This window comes from Amblyraja radiata, chromosome 18 (assembly GCF_010909765.2).
Source record: "Amblyraja radiata isolate CabotCenter1 chromosome 18, sAmbRad1.1.pri, whole genome shotgun sequence".
Lineage (NCBI taxonomy): Eukaryota > Metazoa > Chordata > Chondrichthyes > Rajiformes > Rajidae > Amblyraja > Amblyraja radiata.
The window spans coordinates 45314019-45337731 of record NC_045973.1 but is presented as its reverse complement, the minus strand read 5'-3'; the positions used below and the strand labels follow the sequence as shown (position 1 = coordinate 45337731).

Genomic DNA, 23713 nt, shown 5'->3' with positions numbered 1-23713 from the left:
CTTTTCTGATTGCACAACACCAACTTTAATGGCGGGTGTTTTGCATTTGGCAACAATGTCATTGTGCCCGGCACTGACCTTGATGAAAACTGCCCACAAAGGTGTAATAGACTTTGTGGCACGGACATCTTCTCTGTTGACGTTGATCATTGTCAGCGGCTAGGAATCCCTGGAGCCTGGCATTAGTGATACTATTAAACTGGTTGAGCAGCTAATCACCTGTGACTAAGTTGGAAGCTGGAAAACTGTAAAACAATGACAAACTATTCTTATTTTGCTGTAAAATCTGCATTTCAAAATAATTAACCGGGCGGATTTATGTTTAGATTCAGAATGGATGCTAATCTTTAATTATTGTTTAGAATATCATTAAAAACTTGCACCATCTGTGACAAAATGAAAGGCAAAGAGTGGATGTGAAAAGGATGTTTCCACGGGTGGGAGAGTCTAGGACCAGAGGTCATCGCCTCAGAATTAAAGGGCTCTCTTTTAGAAAGGAGGTGAGGAGGAACTTCTTTAGTCAGAGAGTTGTTAATCTGTGGAACTCATTGCCACAAAGGGCTGTGGAGGCTGTCAGTGGATATTCTTAAGGCAGAGATGGACAAATTCTTGATTAGAACGGGTGTCAAAGGTTATAGGGAGAAGGCAGGAAAATGGGATTAGGAGGCAGAGCAAACCCGATGGGCCGAATGGCCTAATTCTACTCCTATAGCTTGTGAAAATTTGTTTTTTATGAGAATTTCACTGTGAGAATATTTCATAAATACCTATATTGCGTGTATAATTTCAAGTTCAGCAATAAAAACCAAAAATGCAAAAGTTACCTATTGTCTTCAAAGACAGAAAAAGTTCCTCTTTGACTAAATTATAGTTCAAATTTCCTGAGCGATTATTTGGTTTTACATTGAATAAAAACCATACCAATTCAATGCAATTTCATTTTTTAATTGTTTGATGTAAATGTTTCTACCTTGCGGTATTTTGAGTCATAGAGTGATACAGTGTGGAATCAGGCCCATCAGCCCAACTTGCCCTCACCAGCCAACATGTCCCATCTACACTAGTCCCACCTGCCTGCATTTGGCCCATATCCCTCTAAACCTATCCTATCCATGTACCTGTCTAATTGTTTCTTAAACATTGCGAGTGTCTCTGCCTCAACTACCACCTCGTTTCAGCTGGTTCCATACACCCACCACCCTTTTTGTGAAAAGGTTACCCCTCAGATTCCTATTTTGTCCTTTACTTTAAGCCTATGTCCTCTGGTCCTGGATTCCCCTCCTCTAGGAAAGAGACTTTGTGCGTCTGCCCGACCTATTCCATACCATTTGTAAGTTTTGTTTATAAAATTAGAGGTACAAGCAAATCTCAGTTTTGAGAAGCTGAACGTTTATGGGCAGTACCAACTTGCCATTGAGTGGGTAGTGCTGAGCTGCCAGCTTGATCCATGGCAGTCTATGTGGAGGAATCATCCCAACATTACTGCGTGAAGGATTTCCACGATATTGTCTCAATGGCAACAAAGAGAACATTGATGCATGTTCCGATCAGGATGTTCAAATATTGTTCCAAAGATCTGCAGGTATTGTTATAGAACATAGAAACAGAAAATAGACAAGTACAGGGCAGGAACAGGCCCTTCGGCCTACCATGCCTGTGAAGAATATGATGCCAAGCTAAACTAACCTCATCTGCTTCTGCGTGATTCATATCCCATCCATTCCCTGGATATCTAAGTGCCTATTCAAAAGCCTCTTAAATGCCACTGTTGTATCTGCCTCCACCACCACCTCCTACAGCACATTCCAGGCATTCACCATGCTCAATGTACAAAAAACCTCTTCTTTAAACTTTCCCCGTTTTTCCTTAAACCTTTGTCCTCTAGTCTTTGACACCTCCAACCTTGCGAAATGGTCTGGCTTGTCCTGGCTGAGCTTGCATGTTTGTAAGGTGCTGCCAGTGAAGGCTCAGTGAACTGCTGGATTGCACACAATACATAAAACACAGTGCATCTACAAAGTGCCAGTGCTGAAAGAGCTACCAGTAAAGCAAGCTGTTTTTTTCCCTGGATGGAATTGACCTTTGCGTTGTGCATCTACATCCATCCAGGGAAGTGAAAGTGTTCCATCAAAATCCTTGTGTACCATGTGCGTAAATGTCGAGAGACAGTGAAAAAGAGAATTCTTTCTAAACTCGTTGAGGGAATGCAGAGGTGGGTTTAAGATTCAGCTTCAGCTCTGCATTATTCAGTTAGTGCTCTTTCAACTCACTCTCATGGGCTCCATCATATTATATCTGTCAGCCTGTTGGAACTGCTTTAAAGGACTGAAAGGCATCACATATTTATAAGAGAATGTTAAAATCATTGCCCAGCTCGCATCTTCATTCACTAACTGGAAATCCCAGTCGTAACTTCAAAGGAATGACAAAGTTGTGTAAATAACAAAACATCCAAGTTGCCTAAATCCACCAATGTAATTTGCAAAGATTTTGGCCAATATAATGCACTATATTAAAAATAGATCACTGTAGATCCTGATGTTATTGTCCTTGTTTCTGAGATTATGACCATGTGCAGTCATTGAAAGTGCACAGAGAGGAGCATGCAACAAGTTATAATGATCAGATGACTCATGCAAGCCAAATACGGTTATGTCCCCATTTTAGTTGTGCGTACATTTGGAAGTGCATAAAATATTTGCTGCAATTCTGTAACATTTGAAGTGGAATATAATGATTTAGTGTATGGGGACAAAATAATTTGAAATTGTTTGTACTGTACTGACATTCCTCCGACCCTCAAATTACTCCAATTAAAAGATAAACACCAAAAGCTGGAATAACTCAGTGGGTTAGACAGCATCTCTGCGGAAAAGGAATAGGTGACATTACATTCTGAAGAAGGATCTCGACCCGAACGTCGCCTATTCCTTTTCTCCAGAGATGCTGTCTAACCCACTGAGTTACTCCAGCTTTTTGTTTTTATCTTCGGTTTAAACCAGCATCTGCAGTTTCTACCTACACATTTAAAAGTCATCCAGAATCTTTATGCATCTTTTTCGGACTGGAGGCTTGTGACTAGTGGTGTGCCTCAGGGTTCAGTGCTGGGCCCATTGCTGTTTGTCATCTAGATAAATGATTTGGATGAAAATGTACAAGGCATGAATAGTAAGTTTTGAGATGTCACTGACGTGCGTAGACTTGAAGATAGTGAAGATGGTTGTTAAAATTGCAGCAGGGTCTAGATCGCCTGGGCAATTGGGCTGAGGAATGGTTAAAGGAATGTAATACAGAGAAATGTGAGGTGTTGCATTTTGGGAAGTCAAACAGGCAGGACCTACACAGTGAATGGTAGGATGAGGAGTGCTGTAGATCATAGGGATCTAGGAGTGTAGGTGCATAATTTCTTCAAAGTGGCGTCACAAGTGGGTTTGGTGGTCAAGAAGGCTTTTGGCACTTTGGCCTTTATCAGTCAGAGCATTGAGTATAGAAGTCAAGAAGTCATGTTACAGTTGTACAAGGCATTGGTGAGGCCACACTTGGAGTGTTGTGTTCAGTTTTGGTCAGCCTGATATAGGAAAGATGTTGCTAGAATTTAGAAGTATGAGGGGGGATCTTATAGAAACTTACAAAATTCTTAAGGGGTTGGACAGGCTAGATGCAGGAAGATTGTTCCCGATGTTGGGGAAGTTCAGAACAAGGGGTCACAGTGTAAGGATAAAGGGGAAATCTTTTAGGACCGAGATGAGAAAAACATTTTTCACACAGAGAGTGGTGAATCTCTGGAATTCTCTGCCACAGAAGGTAGTTGAGGCCAGTTCATTGGCTATATTTAAGAGGGAGTTAGATGTGGCCCTTGTGGCTAAAGGGATCAGGGGGTATGGAGAGAGGGCAGGTACAGTATACTGAGTTGGATGATCAGCCATGATCATATTGAATGGCGGTGCAGGCTCGAAGGGCCGAATGGCCTACTCCTGCACCTATTTTCTATGTTTCTATGTTAAGCTGGAAAGGGAGCAGGAAATAGTTAGTAGGATGCTGCCAGAACAGGGCGTGAACAAAAGGAGAGGTTGAGCAGGTTAGGAATTTATCCTTGAAGCGCAGGAGGATGAAGTGACCTTATAGAGAGGTGAATACGACCATGGGAAGAATAAATAGGATAAATGGCACAGAGCCATTTACCCAGAGTAGAAGAATCGAAAACCAGAGGACATAGGTTTAAGGTAAACGGGAGAAAGATTTAATGGGAACTTGAGCGGCAACTTTTACACAAATGGTGGTAGATGTATGGAACAAGCTGCCGGAGGAGATAATGCAGATAGGTACAATCACAATGTTTAAGAAACATTTACGCAGGTACATGGATAGGATAGGTTTAGAGGGATATGGGCCAAATGCAAGCAAGTGTGGAAAGGGCATGCTGGTTGGCATAGGAGTGTTGGGCTGAAGAGCCTGTTTTCCTGTTGTATGACTTTATGAGTCTATTAATGGTAATCAATTTAATCACATTTGATGGAAAATATGATTTGTGAGGGTTTAAGAAAAATAAGCTTCCACCCTTCAGGTTTAATTCTTAAAATAGAAAATATTTTAATAAACACTTAAGGGATTGCAAGCTTATTCTGAAAGCAAGATCTTATCTGCACCTATACTGTACAATGGCTTTACTTCCTCCCAGAAGTTTTCTTTTAAGTTGAAGGATGCTCTTAACAGAAATGTACATTGTGATTGCGTAGGGTGTTTGGACAGACACAGAGAGAGCCTTCTCTACTCCCCCCACATCATTATTTTATTATTCAAACTATCCTCAATACAAAAAAACAACAGAACAGATTGTCACACCGACTCATATTTATTCATATTGTGATTTACTTTCTGGATTATTGTTACTGTAAAGTTTCCAGTAAAGAATTCAGCTCTTGGCCATGCCAAGACCAGTGCACGCTCATTGGAAGCTGTGGACAAAACATATTTCCCCAGCGTTCCTCTATTACAACAAGAAGATCAGATGGAAGTAATTCAAGGATGTGCTCAAGACTTATGACCCACAAGCAATCAAAATGGAGAAAGAATATTGGGTTAGCATTGAGAACCTGAAGTCTCATCATCAGGTGTACCCGGAAGCCCAGCAACAATGATTGAAGAAGTGGACCACCTACTATACTGCCCGCTCACCTGCCCCATCCAATACCTCCTTCTCCACGTGACAGAGTCACAGGCACAAATGAGTCAAAGCTGAAAACAATTGAGTCTGCTGCAAAGTCGCAAGATTAAAGAACTTCAAAGTACCATGAATGAAATTCACCTTGATATTTTGAATTTTATTAATGAGATTTTGTTTTCTGAATATCCATTTCCATTGTCTTGAGAATCCCTAATTTTAATACTCCACTTAGTGATGCCTTGCTTTCTTCCTTTCTGAATTTCCTTTAAACCTCAATCTCTGACCAAACGTTTGATTTTGGACAATTTATTTTAATGTTACTCTATCAATGTCTGTATGGTGGTGCACCTGTAAGGAGTGTTGGAAATGTAGTGAAGGACAATCTGTAAATAGAAGTCAAAATTGCCTCTTTTTCCACAGGAAAATGTTAACTATTTGATACCATAATTCTATTTTGCTAGATTGCAATGTAACATGATACCAGCATGTGGAGAGATTCATAGATATATGTTGCATTATCATTGAGGTGTACAGAAAAGACTGTAATAATCAAATGTGCATCATTTAGCTTGGTATAGTACCCTTCAATGTGGATAACAAAAACTCATCCTAAAGATCTGGAGAGATTTATACAAAGTGAGTTACTTCGATAAAGATAATACATTAAATTAACTGATGAAATGTTAATTCATGTGAAAATTTAACATTCTTCTCTCCACAGATCATCTTCCAGTTTTATTTTATATTTCCAGATCCACACTATCTTGTTTTCATATTAAGCGACCCATAGAGTTGGAATAATAAGCTGGAGAGAACAATGTCCAGAGAGATATATATCTCTTGCGGTTTACATGTGTCACATCATTTTTGTTGTAACGTTATTTAATTTGACCACATCATTTGCCTTCATTTGATTAAATAAGTTAACATTTTGTATAATAAGCAGAATAGAGTTGATCAACCTTGATTCCTCAACTATATTTTTGTGTAGGTTCCTGATGCCATCAAAAAATGCCAGCAAGCTGGTATTACAGTACGCATGGTTACAGGGGACAACATTAATACAGCTCGAGCCATTGCTATTAAATGTGGTATCATTAATCCAGGTGAGGACTTCATCTGCTTGGAGGGCAAAGATTTCAACAGGCGGATCCGGAATGAAAAAGGAGAGGTGAGTTAAACTCAATATATTAAAGTATGTATAATGATGTCTGATCGTACTATATCATTTCAGCGGCATTCTGGTAGACCTTGTTAGTGTCATCTCCAGTTTATTATACTGCCAGTATTACCATATTTAGGATGGCCTGAAATATGACAGAAATCTGACAGGAAAACCAGCTTAATATTACAGAAGCCAGTTTTAATATCTCTGTATGACACTAGTCTATTCCTTGGAGCGCAGGAGGATGATGGGTGATCTTATCGAGGTGTAGAAAATCATGAGAGGAATAGATTGGGTAGATGCACAGGGTCTCTTGCCCAGAGTAGGTGTATCGATGAACAGAGGACATAGGTTTAAGGTGAAGGGGAAAATATTTAATAGGAATCTGAGGGGTAACTTTTTCACACAAAGGGTGGTGGGTGTATGGAACGAGCTGCCGGAGGAAGTAGTTGAGGCTGGGACTATCCCAACATTTGAGAAACAGTTAGATATGTACATGGATAGGATACGTTTAGCGGGATATGGACCAAACGCTGGCAGGTGGGACTAGTGTAGCTGGGACATGTTGGCTGGTGTGGGCAAGTTGGGCCGAAGGGCCTGTTTCCACACTGTATCATATAATTCTATGACTATGACCCAATTCTCTAGTATGTGCAGGGTTAACACACGCTGTTGATTTAGGTCATTAGGATTCTGCGGGTAAATGATAACATGCAGAGCTATTAAACATCTTTGCTTACAGTATGTGTTTGCCATTTATACCATTAACAATATTTCTATTGTTAATGAAATCTATTATGCAGTGTTGGGTTAAAGACAGTATATGGAATAATTACAATGCAATCATTTTGATATAATTCTAAGACATATAATGTAACAAATGTCACTGGTTATATGCTGTAGAATCATAGAATGATACAGCACATAAAGTAACCTTTGAAACTGCACCAACATTCACACAATAGTCAGGTTAGTTTCACACCTCTACTCTTTCTCATACTTCTCCAATTTTCTATCGTTAAATATTTATCCTGTTCCCTTGTGAAAACTATTTTTATTCTGCCAGTCAGGTAGTGCTTTTTAAAATAAATCACTCAATCCAAATACACAAAGAATCTCACCTTTCTTTTGGTTCCCTTGATAATCAACTTAAAATTCTGCCTGCTAATTATTGGAGTTCAGCCATCGGAGAGTTTATTTTTAATTAATCTAATTGAAGAGAAACCTGTATGTTTTAAAGATACTGCAATCAAGTCCGGACTCAGTCCTCTCTCAGAGAGTGCAGTCTCGGGACCCTGCATTTCACAAGTTACAAACGGACTGTCGGTTTAACAGGGTATCATCTATTTTACTTCCATTAACTGCAACCAAATTAAACTTTGAGAGACTAATTGTATATCTTTCATTGTACGGCAGCATATTAAGTGTACTTCCAAATATCTAATTATAAATCCCAGGATCACATGTACTTTATTGTATTAACCTGCCTTAATACCTTCAATATCTTCACTTCCCCTCTAGCTGAATTTCCTCTTTTTGTTTTCTCTTTAAGAATGTGCCATTGAGACTGTATTGTTTCTCTACCAACATGTATCAACCCACACTTTCCCGAGATAAATTTCTGCCATTTGACAAGGCTACGTTCTAGCCTATCCACGCTATCTTTCTTTATGTTTACTCCCCAGTCCTGTACTTAACAAGTGTGTATTATACTGGGCTCCTGGTTCCTGGGCCATCTGGTGAAGCAGAGTGAGGCCTCAACAGAGGTTAAAGCTCAAACAATGCAGTCTGGTGGCCCTGCATCCCGAATACTCAGACAAGATTTGACAGGAGGCAAAGCTGGAGCAGAGCATTGTTTGACTAGCGGGACAATGTGAAGCCATTCCAGTTGGTTGGTCAGGTTGAGTAACTGGCTCAATTAGATGGAGATGGAGGTTACATTTTAACAAGTTGCACTGAGGGCCATACCTGTAAGTGTAGTAAACATAAAGGAAGATAGTGGATAGGCTAAGACATAACCTTATGACATGGCAGAAGTCAATAGTGCCTTATTTGTCATGTATGCAACTGCATAGTGAAATTCTTATGGCTATGAAACGTAGACCTTGTATAGGAATCACATCCATCAACTTGAGAAGGTCCATATGCGCTCGTTGTGGTCCATCATGGGCATTCGCTGGCAGGACAAAGTACCCAACCTAGAAGTATTGGACAGACCCAGCTTCACAAGCATGGAGGCAATGATCATCAAAGCACATCTTCGATGGACTGGGCATGTCATCAGGATGGATGAAACCCGCATGCCTCGACAGGTCCTCCACGGTGTGCTCTCCCAGAGACAAAGGAACCGTGGCTTCCCAGGAAGCGGTACAAAGATTGTGTCAAGGATCATCTCCACTATTGTGGTCTTGCGCCCAAGCGACTGGAAGCCTGCACCAGCGACAGAACACGCTGGCGTGCAGCGGTGCGAACAGCAGCCAGCAGCATCAACGAGCACCACCTAGAGCGACTTACCAAAGCCAGGGAGAGGAGGAAGGCTGCTGCCCATAACCCGCCAGTGATGACCTTCACCTACCCCCACTGCCCTCTAGTGTGCGCTTCACGAATTGGACTCGTGAGCCATGTCAGAACTCACCAGAGTTGAGACTGCACAAGCCGCCATTGTCGTTACCGACGGGCCTCCACCATAAGTTCCGAGCTTATTTGAGGTTGCTGAGATCAGTCAATGAAAAACACAAGCTGCAGTTTGATCTCCCTGGTCTGTATCTCTGGCCAATTGTCTGTGAGGAAAATTACTGCTTTTCACAGTCAATACCAGGGACATTTTCATTCAAATTTATTTTCAAGTGTTTAAGCCAATTTTACTTGCTGCTCTGAAATAACCTGGCTATTATGTTTAAGATATTCTCAGTTAAAGAGAAGTTTTCCGTGGTAATACTGACCAATAAACTGTGCAGCTGGTTTTAATGTGCTGGTGTGTTATATAAATGACGGAATGCAGTCAGTACTTGTGGAAGAATGAAGCAATGACCAGCATTCATAAAATGACAGAATGTGTCAGGCAATTAGTTTAGTGTCATGAATCACACTTAATTATACATGTGTGCTGTTTTACACTGCTCTTTAAAATTTGTAAATTACGACTTTCATCTTGGTGAATCAACCATATTTAAAATTATTGTTATTATAATATAGTAATCAAATAATTAATCTATAATACCACAGCAAATCTATTGCCAATGAATAATATACTGAAATGTAAAATAAATAATCTATCAGAAAATTGAATAATTTCCCCATTAAAACTAAAAGTGCAGCTTTTTATAAGCTCTGTTCCAAAGTTGTCAATGGGGAAGACGCTTGCATTTCCAGTACTGTGTTAGTGCTGCTTTTACTAGCCACATAGAACCACTTGAGAGTATGGGAATGTTTGAGGATATTGGCATTCCGTTTGTGCGGTGAGTAGTTTGACATATATTTGGAGTTTCCCACAACAACGCTATTGAGCATTCATTATCTACAGATTTATTTTGTGCAAATTTAAATTATTTTCCTGTAAGGATACCAGATTGCTATTTTGCAGCCCATAGGATCAATATATTGACTACTGATTGTGCCATGTTTAATTTGATCTTATGTCGACTGTGGCTTCTTCAAGTTAATTCTTGAAGAAATATTGGCCTATTTTCATGATGTGCTTTAAAATATGGGACCGGCACAATGGTGCAACTAGTAATGCTGCTGCCTCACAAGCCCAGTAACCCGGGTTCAATCAGGACCTATGCAAGCCGTCCATGCAAGGTTTATACATTTTTGCTGTGACAAGATAGTTTTCTTTCAAGTACCATGGCTTCCTCTCACATCCCATGGCTGTGCAGGCTGATAGATTAATAGAATTGCCCCTAGAATGTATGTGAGTGGTAGAATCTTTGTGTGAGAGTAAAATAGGTTTCACCAAAGTGGATCCTTGATGGTCGGTGCTAAATGGGCCGAAGGGTCTGTTTCTGTGCTTATAATAATAAACCTTATTACGCACTCGAGGTCCTGACAAGGGGCAACATTACATTAAATTAAAAAAATGCATTGCATATTAAAAAATATCATAAAGTACATATAAAATCTTAGTATATTACTTATAAAAGCATCATAAATTATATATTTTTAAAAACACAATACATAAGTTAAAAATCCAGATTAAAAGAATGATCAATGTCCTACAACGAGACAACGATACCAGTGTCTCCACAGCTGGGATTCGTAACGTGTAGTGCTAACCCTTATGTTTGACAAGGCCACAATAATTTTTAGAGTCATTTATCCTGCAAATGAATTTATACATGTGATTTCTTAGGATAGCCTCTAAAGTACTGACTCCTGCTGCCACAAACATATTACTGGCACTTCACCATCTAAGTTTCCTTAGCAGTGTTCTCATGGCATCGTTATATGCCACCTTTAGTCTCTGCAAACTTGTCTTTCCATAGTTCGATCACAGGTGTGCAGTGTAGAGTGGTGTGCAGTATGCTCTAAATAGCGACATCTTCACCACATCTGCACACGCACCAAATATACGCAAGAGAATATTCGCCTTATAATTCCATGATATGTTTGTTGGGACTGGCCTGTCATTTGGCTTCACTACAGGCTCAGACTCAAGAGATCTGTGTTCAGATTCATTCCAGGTCTAAAGAGGAAAGTTTCTCCTGTCTTTCAATTGTTAAAGCCTGAAATATTATACACTTGCTCCTGGAAAACCATGTTTTTATTCTGGTGGATAACGAAGGATAGCTGGGTCTGTTACGCAGATTCACAAATTCAATAATTCAGAATTTGTTAACAATACAGGAATGTTTATTTGACCCTTGAAAGTAATGCAATGAATGTATCGGAAGGAACTGCAGATGCTGGTTTAAACCGGAGATAGACAACAAACACGTGGAGTAACTCAGCGGGTCAGACAACATCTGTGGAGAAAAGGAATAGGTGATGTTTCGGTTCGAGATCCCTCCGACTTGAAATGCAATTAATGCAATTTGTTACAGTTGCATGAATGTAAAAGCATTGAGCTCATAACACATGTCTACATTTTATTTTAAATGAATAACTTCAGCACCCATTTAATTATTTATTTTACTTTAAGGTTGAGCAAGAACGTATTGACAAAATCTGGCCAAAGCTCCGTGTACTTGCTCGTTCATCTCCTACCGACAAACATACTTTAGTGAAAGGTATGTAGATTTCTCAGCCTCTCTCGGTCCTGAATTTCTTCCACAATGTATTGAGTTTTATAACCATTCTATATACCGTGAACCTGTGAATAAGGAAAAATGTACTCGTCAATGGCCAGAATGATTCCTCTGGTGATTTAATCTAAACAACCTTTGGCAATCATTTCCATCCAATACATTAGACCGTGAACAAGTGTTTTTATTTGAACATAATCCAAGTCCACCAAATTATATCTGAAGAAGGGTTTCGGCCCGAAACGTTGCCTATTTCCTTCGCTCCATAGATGCTGCTGCTGCACCCGCTGAGTTTCTCCAGCTTTTTTGTGTACCACCAAATTATACCATTGTGTTTGGCCATTATAAGGCTAAATCCCACCATAGCAGCTGGGGAATTTCAATAGCAGCGGTTACATCAATCTGGAACGAGGAGATAAACAGTATCAGTAAAATTGCAGGATTATATTTAAACCAGTTTATTGATGGCATTCAAGGAAATAAATCCTTGCCATTTCCATGACACCAGATGGGTTGCAAAGATGGGGCGAGCAGAGCATTATGCATGGGGGAGCTTAGTATTTGACAATAAGCATCGATCTTTCTTGACACAGTACAGTTGTTTAGACATTTAGTTTAAAAAAATATTGTTCAAGATTCTCAATGTATTGAAGAATGCTAACTTGGTAGATGTAATGAGGTGACACGGGCACATATAATGATACAACATATGTTTATTAAATCTACTTACAGCAAGGATATGCAGACATTACATTTCCTAGCAGCTACTCATACTAACTAGCGTAGGCAAGCTCTTGATAATATTAAGCAGATACTAGGCAGAGTCACTACTAACAAGCACTATAATTGGCTAGTATGAAATAGCCAATCTACATCTTTCCTTGTAGAAACAAAAGAAGCATCGGTGGATAAGCAATATAGGTGGAATGTTGATAACACATTTGGGAAAGTTTGTAAAATTACACAAACTCACCGTATCTAATGGGTGGCCTGCAAACCCGCCTGGCCCATGTGCGGTACGAATCCGCCTCACCTCCTTTCTCCAGAGAAAATACCGGGGAGGGAATTGGGGAAACGACCGGGGACCCGACAGGCAGGGAGGGTGATGAGATAGGCCAGCAGGTTGCCAAACGCTGCAGGGGAGACTGCGGTGGAAACGCCAGTTGGCAGTGGGGTTGCGGGACCGCCCGTGGGAGGGTATACTAAACGCGAGACATCTGGATGCGGAGTCGCAGGGCGCGGTTCCTTCACCGGAAGGATATGATGACGGTTGAGTCTGTAGATGGCTCCGTCGGCTTCAACCAGATAAAAGCACAGTTCTTTAGCAGGGCCGTAGATGTGACCCAGACGTGCATGGCCCTTGTTGGTCTGGAGATGGACCACTAGTCCACGTGCGAGAGATTGAAGTCGCTTGCTGGATTTGTCAAAGAAGCGTTTCTGTGTGTCTCGTTTGAATTGTAGTTGTTTCTGGACAGCAGGCGGGGAACGAACCTGCGGCTGCAAAAGCTGCTGGGACACAAGCAGGGGAGCACGGGTTTGGCGAGACATCAGTCGTCGGGCTGGGGAACCCAGTATGAGATCCCGTGCAATGTTCTTTAGGTTGAGCAGGTCCAGGTATACGACCGATTTTGCAAGGTAGGATCACTCCATTAGTTGTTTTGCGTTTCGGACAGCGCATTCGGCGAGTCCGTTGGACTGCGGGAACTCAGGGCTGCTGGTAATATGTCGAAAGTCCCATTGTTTTGCAAAGTTTTTGAAAGCTTGGCTGGTGATCAATTTCTATAGTCACAGACATTCCAAAGATCAAATCCTTGAATTTCATGCAGGTGAAAACCACTGCGAGCAATTCGTTTTTGATCTGAGCATAACGTTGTTCAGTGTCAGTGTTCTGGTCTCCAACTGGAGGCATGGGTTCGAATCCCACTTCTGACACCATGTAATGATTGAGTCGAACACATATCAAGATACAACACATACTTATTAAATCTACTTACAGCAAGGATCTGCAGGACATTACATTTCCTAGCAGCTACTCATACTAGCTAGCGTAGGCAAGCTCTTGATAATATTAAGCAGATACTAGGCGGAGTCACTACCAACATGCACTATAATTGGCTAGTATAAAATAGCCAATCTATAGTGGAGTTTTGGCAGTTGCTCAAGAAGATGTCACACTGTCACTTTCTCAATGAGGAATAGGTGATGAATATTGGCCTTCAAATCAAGTATTTAATGTCACGGGTATGGTGAGGTACAGGTACAATGAAATTCTTGCTTGCAGCAACATCACAGGTATATAGGCTCAGATACCACATAAAGACATTGATTATCCGTAACTTACATATAAATTATCCAATACAGTGAAAAAAACGACTTGCAAAAAAACCCCAAGACATTAGTGCAAAGACACAGTGGAAACACACGGTAGTGTAAGAGGTGGTTGCCAAGATGGGGTTTTAAAGCAGGTGTTTTTGTAGCGCTATGTCTCATTGTGACGTACTGTCACCTTGAAAATGTCAAACATCATTATTTCATTTTCCAGCCAAATGACGCATATGTTTATTAATTGTTCTGCCATCTTTTTGGCTACAAAAAAAAGTACTGGGATTAGGGCAGTGCAGCTCAGTTCAAGAGCCTGATGGTTGCAGGAATTAGCTGTTCCTCAGTATGGGAGTGTGGGACATAAGGCTACTGTACCTCCTGCCTAGTGGCAGCAGTGGGAAGTGGGCATGGGCCAGATGGCAAGAATGCTTGAATCCGCCTTCCTGAGGCAGCACCTCCTGTAGATGCTTACGATGGTGACAGGGCTGTGCCAGACTGAGCTGAGTCCACCAGTCTCTGCAGCCTTGTTGAATTTTAGTTTAGTTTATTATCATGTGTGCTGAGGTACAGTGAAAAACAGTCAGCAGAAAGACAATGCATGATTACAATTTACAGTGTATAGATACTTGATAAGGGAATAACGTTTACCGCCAGCAAAGTCCGGTCAAGTATAGTCTGAGGGACAGCAAAGAGGTAGATAGTAGTTCAGCACTGCTCTCTGGTTGTGATAGGATGATTCAGTTGCCTGATAACAGCTGGGAAGAAACTGTCCCGAAATCTGGTGGTGAGATTTCTTGCTGGAGAAGCCCACATCTTTCAAAATGAATAACGGTTAAACGGCTAATATTCAGATAATCATTTAAAGCAGACAATTTTAATCATCCTGACCAATCCCTTTATTGTTTAAAACTATTGCAATATGTCACAGAAATTCAATATGCACTAAACATAATTTGTACATTATTGGTTTGGTCTTGTGATGAATTGCATTGGAAATATTTGTCCATAAAATTTCCAGCATTTTTCAAAGCGTTTCATCTGGTTCTCTGTATATATCTAGAGGAACTATGAAAACTGCACAAACAAATTATTTCACTTCTTTTATCTAAAACATGCATTTACAAGGAAATTGTTGAGCAACTTCGAATGCCTATTCATAAATGCAATATTAAACATATACTTGGCTTATCTTTTCATTTTTCTTAAATTGTCCAAACCCTTTGCTTTCAATACCATTCTTTGATTTTCTTTTTCTTTTAGACTTCTTGTCATTCAGACTAAGAGCTAAATTTAAACACATACATGCATATCTAGTGAATCTCTGAGGCCAACTTTGAATTGTGCAGATGATAGCATCTTGAATATCACTTAAAATGTGTACTTACTCCTTTACTGTCTGTAGATGTTCCAATGAGTTTCTCAGAAGTTTAGACAGAAAATAATAGATGATGTGCCCATGAAGAAGACAATGGGAGGGGTGACTAATAGCTCAGATAGATCTGTAGGCTTAACTAAGAATGGTGTTGGGAGGAGGCAAGAAGATTGACCCATCAAAGAGGAGTTCCAGAGCACAGTGGCCAGAATGAGAAGAGAAGGTTGCCCTGGATTGAAGTGTGGGCAGCTGGTGGCACTGATATACAGGATCTATATTAGAAGGATTCACAATTCAGGACTGGGGTCCATTGGAAATGGTAATAGAGGAGGGAAGATAAATGAAGGGATTCAACAGGCCAGGTCGAAACATTTTAAATTCATGGAATGGTGGGGAAGGTGATTGGGGACACTGTGGAACAATATAAAACAATGATGTTGGGGTTCGATGCAAAATGCTGGAGTAACTCAGTTGGACAGGCAGCATCTCTGGAGAGAAGGAATGGATGATGTTTCGGGTCGAGACCCTTCTTCAGACTTCCTACACAATGAAGGTGGGATGATGATTATTCCCTGATGTGTTCAGAGTGAGGGCCCTTAACATTGATGCCATGTCAAACAAGGCTTTCCTCACTCTTCTAAACTCCAGTGGGATATTTTGTTCATTTTGGTTTCACCATAAAGACCTCCAGTTAAGAATCTGAAAACATTTTGGCCAGAATTACCTCCAGGTGGTAGATAAAGGTCCACATTGCAGCCAATAATTTTTAGAAAGTTGAGGGCACTTGGGCCATTGCATTAACCTCTTTTTTTGTGTCAGGTTTCTAGTCACGTGTCACCATTTTGCTTTTCCCTGATTGTTCTATCTTTCGCCCTAGTGTTGTTCTCAAATGTAAGTTGTATCTGGGTAAGAGGATTTTTTTTAAATGTCTATCAATAGAACTGTCCCTGTCCATGGCAGATTTGATGTGGTTAAGTCTGCCACTGCACATGATAAAGTATTAAGACCATAGGAACAGAAATCGTCCATTCAGCCCATCTAGTCCACTCTACCATTCAATCCTGGCTGATCTATCTTTCCATCCCAACCCCATTCTTCTGCTTTCTCCCCGTAAACATCGACGCCCTTACTAATCAAGAGCCTATCAATCTTTGCTTTAAAAATACCCAATGCAGTGGCCTCCACAGCCATCTGTGGCAAAGAATTCCACAGATTCACCACTCTCTGGCTAATGAGACTCCTCTTCATCTCCATTTTGAATGTGCATCCTTTTATTCTGAGGCTGGGTCCGTTCTAGAAAGTGCAATTACTGGAAACATACTCTCCACATCCACGGCAGACAAAATTGCTGGAGAAACTCAACGGGTGCGGCAGCATCTATGAAGCGAAGGAAATAGGCAACGTTTCGGGCCGAAACCCTTCCACACACCCACTCTATCTGGGCCTTCCATTATCTGGCAGGTTTCAATCAGATCCCCCCTTATCCTAAACTGTAGCAAGTACAGGCCCAGAGCCTTCAATCATCCCTGGGATCTTCTCGTAAACCTCCTCTGGACCCACTCCAAAGCCAACTCATCCTTCCTCAGATAAATATTCAAACTGTGACCTCACCAATGCTGAATAACATCCCTGCTTTTATATTCTAGTCCTGTCTAATGGAAACATTGCATTTGCCTTCCTTACCACTGACTCAACCTTCAAATTAACCCTTTGGGAATCCTGTACCAGCATTCCCCAGTCCCTTTGCATCTCTCATTTCTGAATCCTCTCCAGGTTTAGTAAGTCATCTACGGCTTTATCCCTTCTACCAAAGTGCATGACTACACACTTTGCTTTGCTGTATTCCATTTGCCACTTCTGTGCCCACTCACCCAACCAGTCCAAGTCCGTCTGCCCACTCCCTGGTTCCTCGACACCACCGGCCCCTTTATCTATCATCGTATCATCCACAAACCTGACCACAAAGCCATTAATTCCCTCATCCAGGTCATTAACATTTAATGTGAATAGTAGCGGACCCAACACCGACCCTTGTGGAACACCACTAGCCACTGGTAGTCAACCAGTAAATGCTCTCTTTATTATCACTCTTTGCCTTCTGCCAGTCAGCTAATGTAGTACCATGCTAGTACCTTGATTTTAATACCATGGGTTTCTTTTTGTTTAGCAGCCTCACACATGGCTTCTCGAAGGCTTTCTGAAAATCCAAGTAAACAACATACTGATTCTCCTTTGTCTATCCTGCTTGTTACCTCCTCAAACAACCCCAACTGATTTGTCAGACAAGATCTCCTTTTAACAAAGCCATGCTGACTTCAGCCTATTTTAGCATGCATTTACAAGTACCCCAAAACCTCATCCTTAATAATGGAATCTAAAATTGTACCCACCACAGAAGTTAGACAAACTGGCCTATAATTTCCTTTAGATAGACGCAAAAAGCTGGAGTAACTGAGTGGGACAGGCAGCATCTCTGGAAAGAAGGAATGGGTGATGCTTCGGGTCGAGACCCTCCTTCAGGTGAAGAAGGATCTCAACCCGAAACTTCTCCAGAGATGCTGCCTCTCTCACTGAGTTACTCCAGCACTTTCGTCTACCTTCGATTTTCCAGCATCTGCAGTTCCTTCTTAAAAAATCTTTTGGTTTTGTCTTTTATATTATTGGCTAACCTTCCTTCCTATTTTAACTTTTCCCCCCTTATTGCGTTTTTTAGTTGCCTTCTGTTGGTTTTTAAAAGCTTCTCAAATCCTAATATAGAGGTATATTAAGAGTAAAAGGGTGGTGAGGGAGGTTCGCTTAAAGATTAGCATAACAACCTGTATATAGAGACACAGAGGATTGGAGCGATTTTTGATGTTTCCATGCAGTGTGGAGAAGTTAGTGAAGTTGAGGAATTGAATCCAATGAATTGTGATGTCTCGGACCATAAACAAATTAACAAAGGTGAGGCATTGATGGTATGAAAGGACATTACGGTGGATAAATCCACAGAGTCTGATCACGTGCATCCTTGGTACTCGTGAGAAGCTAAGGAGGAAATTGTAGAGTCCCTTGCAGAGATGTTTGCATCATTTTTGAGCCAAAGGTGAACTTCTGGAAGACTGGAGGGTAGCTAATGTTGCACCTTTAAGGCCGGAGGGGGAACTAAAGGCGGTGAGGCAAAGAGCAGTAGTGGATAATTACTAGAGGAGATTTTCAGGGACAAGATATTCCAGCATGAATGTGTTAGGAATGGATGAGAAAGTTGGATAACATAGAACCAGTGTAAACGGGTGATCGATGGTTGGCATGAACTCAGTGGGCCAAAGATACAGCCTGTTTCCATGCTGAATCTCTCAGCTCAATTAAACTATAGCTAACAATGAATGGTAGGCACACAAAAATGCTGGAGTAACTCAGCTGGACAGGCAGCATCTCTGGAGAGAAAGAATGGATGACGTTTCGGGTCGAGACCCTTCTTCACACTGATTAGTCAGGGATTCAGGTTAGAAATTGAGACGTTATTTTACAGTTTTACAAAATGCTGGTGAGGCGTCACTTGGAGTATTGTGTTTAGTTTTAGTCACTCTGATATTGGAAAATTGCTACTTTCTGGATAGAGTGCAGAGAAGACTGATATGGAACCAATGCAGTCAATGCGACTTAAATCGTCATCTTAGTTTGCGTGGACGAATTGGGCGGAAGGTCCTCTTTCCATGATGCGTTAGTCTCTGACTCTTGTCAACTCTGTCAAAACCTATCATTAATTTAACATATACCTATGTTCCCTCTCAACCTCCTTCCTCCTTTCTAGTGAAAGGAGGAGGTTGAGACCTAGCCTCTGCATTTACCGTGTCGTAACTGAAATGCTCCATACCATATAATATCCTGGTGGATTTCCTCCCTACTCCCTCCGGCACTGTCACATCTTTCCCACAGTGCGTTGAGCAGAGCCACACGCACTACTCCAGCTGAGTTCTGACCAGTGTTTTATAAAGTTGATTAGCGTGCGACAGAGGACGGATTAGTGGGCAGGTGAACTGTGGGAATGCTGGAAGAACTTGGACCAAGTTCTCCCCCTGTGCCTTGAGCAAATATGAGTTTCTGGTGCAGAGTTTACCTGACTGGTGCTGCTGAATTCTTTGTAGCCTTTGTAAATCGACTCCTCAAGGCTGCACTAGGGATTCCTGTGAAGAGATGAGAACATCTCTGAAGAATCCATTGTTCCATCAACCATTTTATAATAACGTTGAAAAGATTTTTGAAGCTTGCCAGACTGAGAAAAGTAAAGCACTTCTGCACTAGCAGAAGATTCTTCAATTGTCCCAATGGTGTTCATGAGTATCTCATGGCTGAGACTGAAAGGAACCAATTGAAGGTTTGGGCAGGAATGAACAAGATTCCATCTATGCAGCAGAACTCTTCACTTGATGATAAAGTATGAGTTGGAAAAAGTCTTGTAATATCATACAACGCTAAAACTGAGATGATAGATCGTAACCTAATCCCAGCCAGTGACCGCTTGCTGCTGCAAATGTATATACTTCAGCCCTGTCTAGAGTCCTCAATGCCTATCACCTGTCACTTACAAACTTAACCAATATTGCAGATACTGTAACTGTAGACTTTCCAACTGCAGTTCCAATTTACTTCAAGATGGCAATAAAAAATCAATTTAACTAAAGTCTGCAAAGGGACATGGCACTTCACGTTAAAATACATTGTTTAGTTATTCTTGTTCGCACTTTATTTGTAGTTCTGTCACATGCATGGTTAAGCCAGAGGTGACTAATCCTTTAAATAGACACAGGCAGCATCTCTGGAGAAACTAGATAGGTGTCGTTTCGGGCCACATAATATCAGTGTACCCCGCCACATAGTATCAGTGTGCGGGGATCGCTGGTCAGCGCGGACTCAATGAGTCGAAGGGCCTGTTTCCGCGCTGTAAAACTAAAGCTAAGGCGTGAAAATTGTGTTGCATTCTGTTTGACGTCACAACCTGCTTACTCTGCATTCTTCTGGAATTCAATCAGTGTACACATTTGATCACCCTCACCATGACAGAGTTTGGAGCACACATATCACAATTATGCATGCGTGCTGTGACTGCCGTTCTGGACTGGTGAGCTCCCAAGGCACTGAAGAGCATTGGAAAATGTCCAATTTAGCTTATTAACTATCTAGGAATCTGCTCTGAACATTACATTGATTTCAGCAATTGGTCATCCTGCAGCATATTATAATGCTTATACAGAAACAGACTGATGATCACATTAATAATATGCATAACCAGCAAGACTACAATTACTTTATTGAGGCTCATATTATTAGCTCATCAATTGTGTAACATTGTTGGTGATGATTAAGCAGGACATTATTTTAGCTAAAGGATACAACATTTTATTTTTAATTGCTTTTACCCCTCTCCTGATTCATCATTATTTTGATTTAAACATTAGCCTGGCTTATTAAAAACAAACTGATGTAATTGCTTGAAGATGTTGGGACAGTGACCTGACTAATAAAAGCTGACATTATTGTCTGTGAAATTGTCACCTTGGGCACCAGTGCTGACGTTAGTAATTGGAGTTGGGCAAGTGAAGGGAGTTTTCCTGTGAAGGGTGTGAGAGGGAAACTCAGTGTCTATTCAGATTTATTCCTTCTAACGAGCTCCTCCGAACTGGCTTTTGTTTGTTTGTTACAGGTATAATTGACAGTTTGTGTGGAGAGCGGAGACAGGTGGTAGCAGTGACTGGTGATGGAACCAATGATGGACCGGCACTGAAAAAAGCAGATGTTGGTTTTGCTATGGTAGGTGATGAAATGTTCACATTATATCGATTGTGCTCAATGAGCAGTGTATCGGTAAGATTCAAGATGATGTTTACATAGGTGTACGGTAGCAGTAAAATCATCAATATTTATCATCTTTCAACACAAATATCTTGTAATAAATTGTCACATCTGTTAAGTATATTCAAGACATTCATAATTCAATTGAAAATAGACAATTGGTGCAGGAGTAGGCCATTCGGCCCTTCGAGCCAGTACCGCCATTCAATGTGATCATGGCTGATCTGCCCCAATCAGTACCCCGTTCCTGCCTTCTCCCCATATCCCCTGACTCCGCTATCTTTAAGAGCCCTATCTCGCTCTCTCTTGAAAGTATCCAGAGAACCGGCCTCCACCGTCCTCTGAGGCAGAGAATTCCATAGACTCACCACTCTCTGTGTGAAAAATTCTAAGGAGGACTGATAAAACGGAGATTGTTTCGTCAGGCTGAAGAATTAAGAATTATGAAACATTGCTTCAGGATTGTTTTCAAACTAAAACAAGGAAAAATGTCTCAACATCTTTACCCAGGAGGACTGCAGATACTTATTGTTCATGGAGGAGATTCTTAGATTTTTGGACATAGATAAAATCAAGGGGTATGAATGTCCAATTGGAAAATAGTCATGAGCATGGGATCAGCCATTATTTTATTAATTCATGGAATAGGTTTGAGCGATCCATGGCCCATATCCCCTGACTCCGCTATTTTTAAGAGCCCTATCTAGCCCTCTCTTGAAAGCATCCAGAGGACCTGCCTCTACCGCCCTCTGAGGCAGGGACTCACCACTCTCTGTGAGAAAAAGTGTTTCCTCATCTCTGTTTTAAATGGCTTACTCCTTATTCTTAAACTGTGGCCCCTGGTTCTGGACTCCCCCAACATCGGTAACATGTTTCCTGCCTCTAGCGTGTCCAAACCCTTAACAATCTTATATGTTTCAATGAGATACCCTCTTATCTTTCTAAACTCCAGAGTCTACAAGCCCAGCTGCTCCATTCTCTCAGCATATGGCAGTCCCGCCATCCCGGGAATTAACCTTGTAAACCTACGCTGCACTCTCTCAATAGCAAGAATGTCCTTCCTCAAATTAGGCGAATGTAGTAATATACTCCAAGATATATTGGATACACATATTCCGCCTGCTTATCCCATTTGATCCAGAATTGAATGAGATATAATTGTTTAAATAACCCGGCTTAGACTCCCAAAATTGGTTTTAAAGCATATTGCGTTGTTAAGATTGTACTGTAAAATGAAAGTGGATGAACGAACCAGATGTTGAAAACCTGAAATGAAACTAGGTGCAGGAATAGGCCACTCGACCCTTCGAGCCAGCACCGCCATTCAATATAATCATGGCTGATCACCTAAAATCAGTACCCTGTTCCCACTTTTTCCCCATATCCCTTGATTCCGTTAGCCCTAAGAGCTAAATCTAACTCTCTAACTCTCTCTTGAAAATTACCTGACCATTTCAGATTGATATGCACTGAATTATGAATTATTTAACAAAATGAATGATATGCAGTCAAGATACCAAACCTACTTGTCAATTAGAAAGCTCCTAACCCTGTCTCCATACACATAAACTTGTCAGTCATTTCCACTTTTTCTCATTCAAAGGTTAAGAATGGTGTACACTAGCCAGGTTATTGTCATTTTCTAGACTAATTGTATATGTATTTCTATACAATGAAGTAATATCTAGGCATGTTCAGAATGGAAGGTGTGACGTGAAAAGTATGCAATGGTCCTCCTGTGATAGACATTCCCCTGTTTAGATTGCATTTACAGAATAAGTTTTATAAATATATTGGATGTATGATTTTTTTTTAAATTACAACATATCTCCTTTGGAATATAGGAGTCTTCATCCATTCTATGATAGATAGGATCAGTTCGGGTGATGCAAATTATCCGTTGGATCAGGGAAGGGAAAACAAGCAATGACTTGTCTCGAAGATAGACACAAAAATCTGGAATAACTCAGCAGACCAGACAGCATCTCTGGAGAAAAGGAATAGGTGACATTTCGGGTCGAGACCCTTCTTCAGCCTGTAGAAGGCCTTGACCCGAAACACCACCTATTCCTTTTCTCCAGAGATGCTGTTTGACACGTTGAGTTACTCCAGCTTTTTTGTACCTAATTTCAGTTTAAACCAGCATCTGCAGTTCATTCCAACACAAATGGGTTGTCTCGATTGATTTGCTTGAGTATCACCTGTGATGGGGATGGAGGTCATCCATGCTCTCCTTTCTGACATCCCCAATCCAATTTGGTGAAGCTTCTTGCACCAAAACTAGTTATTGGGTGAAGGTCTAATGGCCATTGATGTTTCATTTGTAGCCCAGTGACATCGGATTATAATTGAAACATATAAGATTGTTAAGGGCTTGGACACGCTCGAGGCAGGAAACATGTTCCCGATGTTGGGGGTGTCCAGAACCAGGGGCCACAGTTTAAGAATAAGGGGTAAGCCATTTAGAACGGAGACGAGGAAACACTTTTTCTCACAGAGAGTGATGAGTCTGTGGAATTCTCTGCCTCAGAGGGCGGTGGAGGCAGGTTCTCTGGATGCTTTCAAGAGAGAGCTAGATAGGGCTCTTAAAAATAGTGGAGTCAGGAGATATGGGG

At 41.0% G+C, this 23713-nt stretch overlaps 1 protein-coding gene across 1 annotated transcript in view; it reads left to right on the top strand.

Annotated features, from left to right (window-relative positions):
• The window catches only part of LOC116983474 (plasma membrane calcium-transporting ATPase 2-like), an 847186-nt gene that overhangs the window by 774017 nt on the left and 49456 nt on the right, over positions 1-23713 (top strand). The window contains exons 17-19 of the mRNA XM_033037261.1: positions 6156-6335; positions 11470-11557; positions 20950-21056. Of these exons, the coding sequence (XP_032893152.1) occupies positions 6156-6335; positions 11470-11557; positions 20950-21056 (375 nt within the window). The remainder of the gene's footprint in view (positions 1-6155; positions 6336-11469; positions 11558-20949; positions 21057-23713) is intronic.